Genomic DNA, 12,943 nt, shown 5'->3' with positions numbered 1-12,943 from the left:
TAAATAAACAGCTAAGCTTGATTGCGGGGACTCCGACGCTGATTCTGATCTCATGGGCAATATTTTTATTATTCATATTCTATTTATGTGTTGTGTCCATGGCTGGGCAGCTGCTAGCTCTTGCCTCTAGGTCTATGGTTTTGATGGTACACGTAAGATTCCTGTCGTATTGGGCTAGAAGCAAGCTGTTGTATTTGAATTGAACTTTGAAGACACACTTCATCATTTAATTTGTTTTGAATTCACGTAGCTTTCAAAGACACTAATTAACTTACATGTCTGTCTTGTTTGAATTTGATGATGATCGGCGAAGGTTGTAAGATTTGGCTGCATTCATCATGTATTTATTCAAACTCTTTGGCAGCTGCCTCATTTTCCTAGGACTTGAGCTGAATAACAATACTTTGGCATATATGTCTGCGAAAAAAGAAAAGAAAAAGATTTTTTTTTTCATTTTTTCTTTTGTATGTTTTAATAATGTTATAATGTAGTATGTAGCATTTGATATAGTAACAATAATTATAAAATTTTAATTTTGTTAGCTAAAAAAAGAGAAAAAATTATTTTGTGCTTAAAATGGTTCAAATTGTATATCCATAGAATTTTACTTTAAACTATTTATATTGCTTTTTTTTTTATTAAAAAAAAGGTATTATTATAGTCTTGCCACTTCTAGTACGAGAGATATTTTATTAATTGAACAACCCACTTAACATATATATTATAAGGGTATTCATAATCTAACCCAATTCAATTTTCTTCATCCTCTCAATTTGTAGAAATGGATTCCACAAAAATTCAATTTTTAGATGGATTGAATTGAAAATTTTAAACTTCATAGTTGGGTGCACTGGATATGGATTGACTATTTCAGATTAGTAAAAATCTACAAATAATTTGTAACAAGAAAAATTTTAATATAATGAAAAAATAAAATTTAAATTTAAACAAAAGAATTAAAAAATTTGTAGATGGGCCACTATTAGTAAATATTGCATACGAAAATGAAGTTTCACATATTATGTTTGACCTAATAATAATATAAAACCAAAAGAAATAAATAAATTAACAATTAAAATAAAACTCTAGTTTATTTCAATTAATACGTCTGTGAAAGTACTTGGTTGTTGCAAATCTTACTTAATTTGAATCTTATTTTATTTAATTACTTTTTGGATGAGATGAAAATGAAATATTTGTAATTTGCTAATTATCCGTAAAATAGTGGACTATATATGAAATTCTTATTAAATCTGCATATGATCTATTGATACATGAATTGGATTGAATTAAAAAAATGTAATTTGTAAAATTATGGATTTACGAATGAAGCCAATTTACGAACACCCTAATATACTATTACATGTCAGAAACTTTGTAAAACTTATGAATATTGGGCTAACGATGTTGGAAATACTCTAATTTAGAACAAATCTTACAACCACTGAATTAAATAAATAATGATTTCAACTTTAGTTCTAATAGGTGTAAGGGATAATTGCCATATTGTAATTATAGAAAATCTAATTATATAGTATTTTCTCAATCTTTACAATGCACATTTTTTTCTTCTTCTTACTTTTTCTCATCAAGGAAAGTTTATGTATATTTAACTAATCAATCTCTATTATTTGTCAGAGTAGGTGGGTTCCATAGTGCACCAAAGGGAATGCTGACTTCAATACTATAGTATCCATTAAATTGAAAATCTAATAAATTGTTTTTCTTATCAAAACTTCTAGGGGCCCCACTCAATGTGCCAAATGATAACAATATTGACTTGGAAGAGGAGATGTTTCATATGCTTTTAAATTATTATGGACAACCTTTTAACGCGGTGTTCAGATTTCCTGCATTATATTTGATCCTTATTTAAATTTTATAAAGATCAACCATAAGTTTGATAGAAGAGGAGATGTTTCATATGTTTTTAAATGATTACTATTGGACAAATGAGTAATTTGATTTGTAACCTAATTAAGTTTAGAGGAAGGTAATGTCCCCAATCATCATGCAACATTAATAGCACGTGGGTATTGGTAGCCTACTAGCACGAATTCATGCGCCCCCGCCCCCACCAAAAAAAAAACAAAAAAAAAAAAAAACATTAAGAAGACAAGCAAAGCAATACCAAGTATCAACCAACCAGACTTACATGACTTAAACCATTTTTACTAATCTCCACAATTAAACAATTGTAAATAATGAGAAAGGAGATATATCCGCTCTCAATCTTACTTACATCACTTTAATCCCCCAAAATAGAGTATCAAAGAAGGTACCAGAATTGAGGCCTATGAGCTTGTTCAATATCATATCTATAAAATTGTTACTAATTGTATTGCTAATAGAATGACTGGTATTCTTGGAGAATACTAGTTCGCATGATCACTTAGCTTTAATTCATTCACTAGCGCTTAATTATGGACAAAATTGTTATTGGGTATTTGGGTTTACACAAAATCAGGTTTATTATATTGAAAAGAACTCCAAGCTATTATTATTTAGTTAAAGCAAAGTTTGATTATTTAAGTGTTCGAGGAGTGGGTACTAGTTAACTAGTTGAGTTGGAAAAATCTAATATTAGAAAAAGAGAGATATGAGATTCGAACTTTTCTCAAACAAGTGGGGAGATGATTGAGTTGTTGGCTAAATTTAAAAAAAAAAAAATGCCATTCGGGAAAGCAATATCTACAAGTCAACAAGTTACTTATCTTATGAGGAGCAGTGATGTTTAATTGCACAAACGGGGTGACTTAAGGGTGATAAAATAATGACTTGAAACTACATAGTTTTGCCTTTTTTTTTTTTAAATTAACAATCAAATGAAGTTATATTGTCGGAGATTTGGGCATCTTTACGTTGAGCTCGAGATAAAGAAAAGTACAAAATTTGGCATCAAAGACTATCGGGCCATGGTAGCAGTCTACCACAAATTGAAGTGGCAGATGGAAGCCGGTGGCGAGGGACGATGAATCATGGTGATTATTAGATTTCAATTCGTTAATTAAAACAAATAAGTCATTTTTTTTATAACTTTATTAGAGACTTAGAAAAGTATGGACCGGACCCGCTCAAGTCTAGGGAGAGGATCAACAAATAAATAAATAAATAAAACATTTTGGATTGCCTATCAATTTTTATACTAAATGCGTTTCATTTTTCATTTTTAATTTTGTTAGACTGCGAGCCATTCTCTTATTTTAGGGACGACTAGTGGGCCGTGCTGGACCCACAGGCCCATGAAACATGAGTTTGTCGTGGCACAGTAGAGTCCCTTGGCCAATCAATTTAGCCCATCGCCCGTCTTGTGCTCAGATACGAGTGTACGACAGAGGTCGTGCACATGCACGGCAAGTGCTTGTTGTGCCGGCCTTAGTCCACCCTAATTTTTTAAAAATATTTTTTGTTAGTTTCTTATGTTATTTTGCTATAGAAAGTTAAAATACAAATTTAAAAAATTGACGTTCAAACTTTGAAAACTAAATTTAAGACTTCACATTTATTCTAAATTTCTAATTTCACACTGATAATTTAAATTTAATTGAATGATTTAAATTATTATTACTCAATTAAATTAAAAATATCAATATTTATAATTGTTGTTCAACTTAGATGATAACTTAGATATGGTTAAAGACTTAATAAAATCCAAAAAAAAAAAAACACTAAATTAAGGCCCGTGGATTGGTCCATGACCTACTATGGGTGTACCATGCCAAACCTCAAATTTAGCTCATGTGCTTGGCATGATTGGTGATTAATACTAGAAAGTATACATTTAATAAATATTAAAATCATCATTTTGCACTTACAATGTTGATAACACTAACAATTTTATTACATTTACAAATCCCGAACCTTATTCTATAATCTGTTTATTTTTATTCGTTTTTAAGTATGATTTTTTTGTGTTTTGTAGGAAATCCCTAAATCTTATGCTTGGATCGAAAATTTGGATGTGAAATTTAGATTTTGGATTCTCAAAATCCTTTGGAAGAATCGGTAGCCCTTTGATCTAGCATTATTTTTGAACGATTGAGATCGTGCCCATGACTGAGCTCCTATGCATCTTATTGTACTAGATTTAATACAATAAATTGGGTAGATCAACAACCTTGACAAATGAGCTCAACCACGTATACACATGAGCAAAAGGAAAGTCTTGCTTTGGCTTCAATTGTAGCCATTGATTATATTAAATCCAATGATCCATAATGGTTGCAATTTTCATTCTTTGGATTGTGCTACAAGAACTCATCTAAATATTGTGGTTGCAAGCTAACAAAAAATATCGTGTAAATACCCACACTTGATTACTCAAAATTTGCCTATATACATGCAAGAGCTCTCACAAATTAGGTATGCTAGATTTCAAAGAAAGAACGAAATGAGAGAATTATGTGGTGAACTTTAGAGTGAGTTTTTTAGGTGTAAATCTAGAGTAAATTTTAGGGGCGGGGGGGGGGGAATCTCTTTGTTTCTATTTGTTTTCAATTTTTTTCTATTGTACTTCACAAGTTTATTAAATAAAATGAGCATTTACTTTCAAATATAAGTGGCTAATTTTTTAGGCCCAGTTGAACAATGAAGCTCAAGGATTTAGATCATGGAATTAATTACCCATTCAAGTACGTTTTAAATTTATTTTATTTATTACATATTTATAATTTGTATTCCTTTTTACTAATTTTTTTTATGTCATGTCAATTTATAGATCTAATTTCTCTTTTAATCAGTATGATATTTTGACATGATGTCGACACTCCGATATAGCTTTGACAGATTATATACTTGATCTCATATTAATCCATACAAATAGTTAGTTGAGAATTAAATGGCATAATAATTAACTAGCAAAAGAAATGTAAAATATAAATATGAGAGAGTATTATAAACATAATTTTAAAAATCAAGAGCGGATTTCTTAACCTTAACACTTTTCTAGACTGTTTCTTATTAATTTCATTTTCAACAATTATTTTATTTAATAATTGACTACTAGCTTTTTAAATTCCTTGTGGTTCGACATTGGCTCAGTAAATTATATTATAACTAGACACTCGTATACTTGAAATAATCAAAACTTTTGAGTTGTGTCAATTGGGCTATGCCATGCCATCTTTATCTTACATATTGACTTAGTTTGCTTAAAAAAGGAGTATTATGATCTTTCTTGGATCATGTTTTGTCACAAAATGTCCTTGATCAATCTCCAATTCTCTCTTGTTTTCAACGAGAGCAAAATGCCACTTTAACAAAAGAATTTGCTTGATCTTGAGTTTTGTTCTTTGCCATATCTCCAAAAATGGATATGGAGGATTTTGGACTTGATTCAACAACTTCTTCATGGTTTGAGCAGAAATGCATAATCAATGGCTTTGATAACATACTATATTTATTTGCTGAAATGAAAGTGGATAGTATAAATTCCTCCTACTCCCAAATGAACGTTATGTAATAGAACCGTCATTGTAAATGTTAGATTATTTTGTATTTTTAATAACATTTTTTACTGATTATTATATAATAGAACTATCATTGTAAATATTAGATATTATGACGATTCATATAGTGACGGTCATCAAATACTTTTAGTGATAGCTGTTGAGAAAAACCACTCTCATTGTTTTGTATTCTTGTAGTAATGTGGTTTTATGGAACCCAGCCATAAAAGAATTAGTTTGAAACCCTTCCGAAATTTGCAACCAATCCTCTGCGCCAATGACATGATACAAGATTGGTTCGACCCGTTGTGTTGGATTTGGATTCAATCATATCAAAAAATGACATTCAGTTGGGTATATGCATAAATTCAATGATGAAGATAAAGGAATTTTTTATATCCGACTGATCATGTTGAGGTGTATGCACACAGCACATACACAAAGTAGTAACAATTGGAGAGTTTTAAACAAGCAGATGAATTCACTAGAAGTGATTTCGCTTACATAAATGAATTTTGTTACTGGATTGCGAGTAAACTTAAACTTGATAATATCGGGAATGGCATATTAGACAGGATAATCCTCTCATTTGACGTGAGTGGCCATAAGTTTCAATAGATACAAGAGCCAGTTTATAATAAACTCAAGCATAAATTTGAGCATTATTATTGTATGATTGGTGTATACAATAAGCCCATCTCTCATTATTATTTGGGGAATGGGAGGTTGTTAATTTTTTTCCTTATTGAAACTAATATATACCATTTATCTTTGTTTTTACAATATTAAAAAATTCCATGGCACAAAAAAAAAAAAAAAAGGTAAAAAGGAGTAAATGGGCTATTTTCTTGATAATTTATCTTGAGAATATAAAATATATATTTAATATAAGAAATTTTTAAAATAATAAAAAGTACAAGAAAAATATCATATTAATTTTTTAATAAAAAAAGAAACTTAATATTAAATTTTTTTTATAAAAAATAGGAACATAATGTTAAAACAAATATCATAAAAGTTTAACTTATTTTGAATATTAAATAAAATGATTTTAACATTATTAATACGTGAGATACATTTTATTAATTGTAAATCGTAGATCTATTATAACAAATATTTATAATAAATTTAAGTTTATCATTTGAATAAATATAATAATTTCTTAAATATAATAATCACGTTAATTTAATCATAGTCAAGATCTTTCATCTATATTCCATGCAGCTCGCATGGATTAGGTTTGGATATGTGCCACAAAATATGAAGTCCACATAAACTGAGCCTGGATAAGAGCCTAGAAAAATTTATAAATAAAAAATATATCAAATTAAAAAAACTAAAAATATTAACTTAATATTTTTATATATTAATATTTGTGATTTATTATATTTGATTTATTATATTTGATTAATAATATTTTATGTATTAGACTATTAAATAATTATCCTTAATTTAAAATTTTTATTACTTTTTTATATTTATTTTAAAATTAATGAAGGCGTAGGTCTGGCCAAGCTTAACCCATTTAAGTTTGGATATATTTTTAAAGGACGTGAGCCAATTCTCAACAACTTGAGAAATGTTTCTTTTAATGATAGTGTATAGGTAAGAATTTATTTTTTATTTTTTATTGGGTAATTATCCACCGCCCACCTGTTTTTTTAATTTTTTTAAAAAATACAAAAATCTTTTTTTTTTGCAGCACTCCACGTGAAGTTAACATTTTTTTCACTGATCCACTCCCGTTATAACACTATTAGAACTTTGCTGAAATCATAAGGGTAAAATTGTCATTTTACAATGACACACTTTGAAGACAGAAGTGAACAGATGCAAAACAATATAACTTCAAGTGGAATTCGGCCAAAAAAATAATAATTAAGAATTGTGTTTTTTGAAAAAATGCAAAAAAAAAAAAAGGTGATCGGTGGATAATTGCCCTTTTGCATTTGAAGGTAAAAAAGTCATTTATATAATATTCACTTAGTTCTCTTAACAGTTTGAAGATGAAAGTGGACAAATGCAAAATAATATAACTTCAAGTAGAGTTTTAAAAAAATTAAGAATTGTGTATTTTTTGAAAAAGTGTGAAAAAATAGGTGGTCGGTGGATAATTACCCTATTTTATTTATTAATCACCAATCATTATTTAAATTTTTACTAAAAAAAAAGTTCAGATAATGAAAGAATCACGATTTATTCTAGCCCTATTTTACTATTGGCTTCTTAATCATGTTTATAGATTTGTTACATCAACACATGCCGGCCCTATTTTATTCATTAAACGGAGAGGCAAGTTCTTTTTTTTTTTTAAAGCGAAAAAAAGGTTGCATAGCCATTGAACGTATTGCCAAAATGGCAATGAGGTCAGTGAGGTCATAGCAGTACATGCTTTTAGATGATTTAGGTATAGATAAATAGAACACGTAGGTTTTTCGCTAATATATATACTCCTCCCCATGTTGATCCTCTATTCTGCTGCTAATGCACTTGACTAGTCTCTGTCTTTCTCTGGTAGAAAAGGAGATCCTAATAGAACAACAATGCTTGTTTATTGCTATGGTTAAGTAGAAATCGTTTTGAGAAAACTCGTCTGGCGGCAGGGGTGTCGGCCTTCTGTGAGCCCCTTGGTATCTTTCAGCTGCCCTCACATCCCTGGAAGATCCTATGACATTTTCTAACACACCCGTGCTGATAGAGAGCCAAGGATATCAGCAAGAGTTCCTAAGCCTAACTACAGATATGATGGCTATGTATGAGCTCATGTAAACCATGCATGTTGCATGCAATACTTGTTCTACGTGTGGATTATGAATAGTTGTTTGTTGGAGCAAAGCAAGGGATTTACCACGTCAATTGAACGTTGCAGATTGTATGGGATTTAAATCGTGTTTGATTTTGATTATGTTTCTAGGATATTTATTTGATATTGCTTTATTTATTTTTATTTTAGCCGTGAATATTGGCTACAAATCATAAGTAGTGTTTATGTTAACTACTATAAATAACCTCCTGCTATGAATAATAAGGGAATCTGAAAATTATCTCAAACTATTATCTTGGTTGTTTGCACCATAAGCAGAACAATAGAAACTTAGCCATTGTTAGCACGTTTCTAATTGGTACCTATCATTGGTATTATAGCAAGGCTCAACAATGTCAACCAACAAGGAGCGAATTGAACGTGTCCACTCAAAGATTAGAAGTATGCAGGATAGCATGAAACAAGTGGAATTGGGCATTAACGACAAGTTGCCCCACTTGGAGGGGGTAATTAGCAAACTGGCCAACTCAATTGGTAGATCCAAATGAGCAGTGAGTCAATATGATCATGTAGGTTCATCACAACCTAGCCGAGAAGAGAATGAGAGGGGATGTCAACAGTTTCCATCTAGAGCGGCCAAGCTTGAATTTCCGCATTACTCAGGTGATGATTCCACTGAGTGGTGTAATCAAGTAACCCAATTTTTTTATTACTAGGAAACAATTGATGATCAACGAGTGGTATTAACATCCTTTCTTCTTGAAGGCGAAGCCAACCAGTGATGGCAGTGGTTGCGTAGGGCATACTAGGAAGAAGGGCAACTGGTGACTTGGGAAACCTTTGTAGAAGAATTATGGGCTTGCTTTGGACCAAGAGAATGTGAAGATTTTGATGAGGCGTTATTGTTGGGTATACTTACTAATGCTATTAGTGTCAATGTGCAAGTATACAAAATAAGTAATATAATGATAAATATTCAAGATCGTCTCAACAGCAAGAATTATGGGCTCGCTTTGGATTGATGTTATCAGACTTGCTATAGCAATTTTAACAGTGCAGATTTTGTTCTAAATTAAAATAAAACAATTAACGAAACTAATATACTAATTAAAATAAGAACGCAATAAATAAAATGCAACAAAGTAAATTATCACGTCAAACTCAAGGATAAAACCAATGAGAATATAGAGTAGTTGAGTGAATAAACTCTCTTAATGGTTTTGACTATTTTTCTAATATTTGGCTCGGTTTCTACAGCATTTGTTACAGTACTGGGCAGAATCCTTATGTATCCTCAGCTGTCGCATGTTAGATATCTTATATCTATATGCAACCTAACAGTGATCAGTTGTTATGTCAACATAAGATATTACATTAATGCTTACGTTCTATTTACCCTACAAGTGAATCCATATGTCTAGTTCATCACTAATTTTAGATTAAGTATGGTCTTTTTAGGATAAGTTAAACTCAATCTAGGAAACCCAATCTAAAACAAAGTATTGCTCTGATATGTTCCACTAAGATAGACCATTTTGTGGCTCTCTCCTAATTTGTATCATTAAATGGGTGATCAGCCGAAATAATGAATAAAAATAAATGCTATCAAAACAAAATGCTACAACAAACATGCATCAATACATATTTTCAGTCAATAAACCATCACGATTGTTTATCACTCAATTACAAATAAATTTAGTTCATGATTTGCAAAAAAAAAAATAAAGAACAAAGTTTTGACCATGAAACACATCCCTATGAATAAATAGAAAACACGAAAATAAGAGAAGGATAAGAAGGATTGAGCTCCCAATTGATCTCTGCAATTTTTCCTCTTGTGCAACCTTTAATATCTCTCTTGAATCTTGTTTTTCTTTTGTTTCTTTGTGTTTTTCTCCTTAGGTAACGGCTCTCTCTATTCCTTATGATGTGGACTTATTCTATAGCTGAAAATTAGGGTAAACAGAAGCCTAGGGCGTGCATAAGTCAGATTTGGAAACTGCTGATCGCAATTATGCAAGTATCTCACGCGGAATTTTCTCTGTCGTTGTTCGAGAATTGCTACAGCAATGGTTGCTACAGCAACTGCACTATTCCGGATTTGTTTCAATTCTTTTGTAGCCAAGTTCTTTTCCATCTTTTGCAAGCCTATTGCATCAACATTCCTTCCTTAAAATTTGAGCTTCTAGACACCTATAATTATGCATATGATTTAAGCACACAAATTATTCTAAAACAATTCAATTTATAAAAAATAAACTAAAATAGTTATTCATGCAAAATAAAACTAAAATGCAATAAAAACATATCATTTACTCTCAAAGTATTATTGATTTAAGTCTAAAAGTATTATGATAACTCTCATTTCGTAGAGTTATCAGCTATCACGAGTAAAACAAACTGGCTCGCTTCGAGAATACCAGAAGGAATTTGAAAGATTGGGCAACCGAGTGCATGGATGGACACATAGAGCATTGGTGGGGACTTTCATGGGTGGACTTAAACTTCAAATCTCGGAAGAAATATGCATGTTCAGGCCAACGACACTGAAGGAATCAATCAACCTAGAACGAATGAAAAATGAGCAACTTATACACCAAAAGAAAAGTTACTGCGACCAACATTCAGCAGCTGTGCACCATTAACACCGCTAGCCACCAACAGAAACATACCAGTTATACCTTACAAGAGATTGACATGGGAGGAGATGCAATGTCGGCGAGCACAAGGCTTATGTTTCAACTGCAACAAAAAATTCACGGCAGGTCATAAGTGTTCAAAAGCCCAACCCTTGATCTTGTAAAGCGAAGTAGCACCAGGGGAAACTGTTGAGGAGATTAATGAAGAAATCATCCGAGGAGTTGATCAAGAGGAAACCATTGATCCCAAAATCACCTTTTACATCTTTATAAGTTGGGTAGCACTTCAAACGATGTGCGTGATAGTGAAGATTGGACCCCTATGAGATCGTTGTGTTAATCGACAACGAGTCTACATATAATTTCATCAGTACCAATTAAACCCACGACAACGTTCTCAGTCCGAGTTGCGAATAGGGAAAACTTGACGTGCCAAAGGAAATATGAAAAGGTACAAATTTTGATTCAAAACATTTCTTTCCCGCTAACTATCTACGCACTGCCAATAACAAGACTAGACTTGGTGTTGGGCATTTAATGGCTTGAAAAATTGGGAACCGTATAGTGCAATTGGAAATCGCTCACTATGGATTTTAATTGGGAGAATAAACAATGACACTTACAAGGGATCAATCCTCAGTCATTGCAAACAGCTTCTATGATGGAAATCAACAAGGAAATACAGTAGGGACATGAGGTTTTTGCAATTTACTTGCGCATGAATTTGGAATAACCCATGGCACCGTAAGCATGTAAAAAATATTGAAGAATTTTGCTGAGTCATTCCACGAACCAACGCAAATACCTCTTAAGTACGACATCGACCACTGTATCACACTTAAGGAGGGAACCAAACCCGTCAATGTCAGGCCGTACCGGTACACTTATTTTTGAAAGGTAGAAATTAAGAAACATGTACATGAGATGTTAAATTCGGGATTAATAAGGCCTAGCAGCATCTCTTTTTTCCTTGCCGGTGTTATTAGTAAAAAAGAAATATGGTAGCTGGAGGTTTTGCACGGACTACCAAGCCTTCAACGAAGTCACCATTAAAGACCAGCTCCCCATAGCCGCCATGGACGACATGCTTGATGAATTACATAGGGCTGCCTATTTTACCAAGCTGGATTTACCTGCCGGTTATCACTAGGTACGAGTAAATCCACTTGACATTCACAAAACGACATTTCGCACTCACAACGGACACTATGAATATTTGGTGATGCTGTTTGGGTTGAGCAACGCGCCGTCGACATTCTAAGCCATAATGAATTCCATCTTTCGGCCTCATCTCAGGAATTTCATTCTTATTTTTTTTATGACATATGAATTTATAGTCCTACTTGGAGTTGTCATCTTGAACATGTCAAACAGGCTATGGAGATTCTAAAACAATAGAAATTTTTCGTCAAAGCTAGCAAGTGCATATTTGGCCAACAGGAGCTGGAGTACTTTGGGCATATCATCACTTGTCATGGAATTAAGGTAGATGAAAAGAAGATTGCTGCCATGGTGTCTTGGCCTAAACCAAAAACTATAATAGAGTTGAGAGGATTCCTTGGCCTAACCGGGTACTACTGCAAGTTTGCACAAGGCTATGGCATGATGGGTCGACCACTTACCAATCTACTCAAGAAAGGACAATTTGGCTGGAATGAAAAGGTAGATGAGGCATTGAACAAATTGAAACAAGCCATGACTAGTGCAATCATATTGGCAATACCGGATTTTTGCGACACATTCATTATCAAAACATATGCCTCTGGAAAAGGTATCAATGTTATTCTATAGTAGAAAGGGAAGCCCATTACCTTTATGAGCCGAACCCTTGGGGTATAAAAAAAGTCATGGTCCACTTACTCAAAGGAGATGCTGGCAATTATTGAAACAATTCGGATGTAGAGGCCATATATTCTAGGACAAAAGTTCATAATCCAAACTGACCGGCGGAGCTTGAAATACGTTTTGGAACAAAAAACAGCAACACCAGAGCAACAGAAGTGGCTTGCCAAATTGATGGGGTACAAGTACGAAATTCTATACTGGCTAGGCCATGATAACGCAGCTGCCGACGCTCTCTCATGCCGTCCAGA

At 32.3% G+C, this 12,943-nt stretch overlaps 1 protein-coding gene across 1 annotated transcript; it reads left to right on the top strand.

Moving 5' to 3' along the window:
* The first annotated feature begins 8,603 nt into the window (after nt 1-8,603).
* Nucleotides 8,604-12,641, top strand: LOC112099645 (uncharacterized mitochondrial protein AtMg00860-like). The gene is made up of 3 exons (XM_024187070.1): nt 8,604-8,717; nt 8,785-8,874; nt 12,291-12,641. Exons 1-3 carry the CDS (start codon nt 8,604-8,606, stop codon nt 12,639-12,641), a joined length of 555 nt encoding a protein of 184 aa, XP_024042838.1.
* Nucleotides 12,642-12,943: the final 302 nt, after the last annotated feature.

The sequence above is a fragment of the Citrus clementina genome, unplaced genomic scaffold, assembly GCF_000493195.1.
Source record: "Citrus clementina cultivar Clemenules unplaced genomic scaffold, Citrus_clementina_v1.0 scaffold_3, whole genome shotgun sequence".
Lineage (NCBI taxonomy): Eukaryota > Viridiplantae > Streptophyta > Magnoliopsida > Sapindales > Rutaceae > Citrus > Citrus x clementina.
This window is presented reverse-complemented; position numbering and strand designations above follow the sequence as displayed.

Coding starts and splice junctions, on each gene's coding strand:
- LOC112099645 (XM_024187070.1), top strand. CDS start 8,604: ATGTCAACCAACAAGGAGCGAATTGAACGTGTCCACTCAAAGATTAGA. Junction 8,718..8,784: donor AGTTGCCCCACTTGGAGGGG/GTAATTAGCAAA, acceptor ATGATCATGTAG/GTTCATCACAACCTAGCCGA. Junction 8,875..12,290: donor TGAATTTCCGCATTACTCAG/GTGATGATTCCA, acceptor TTTGGCCAACAG/GAGCTGGAGTACTTTGGGCA.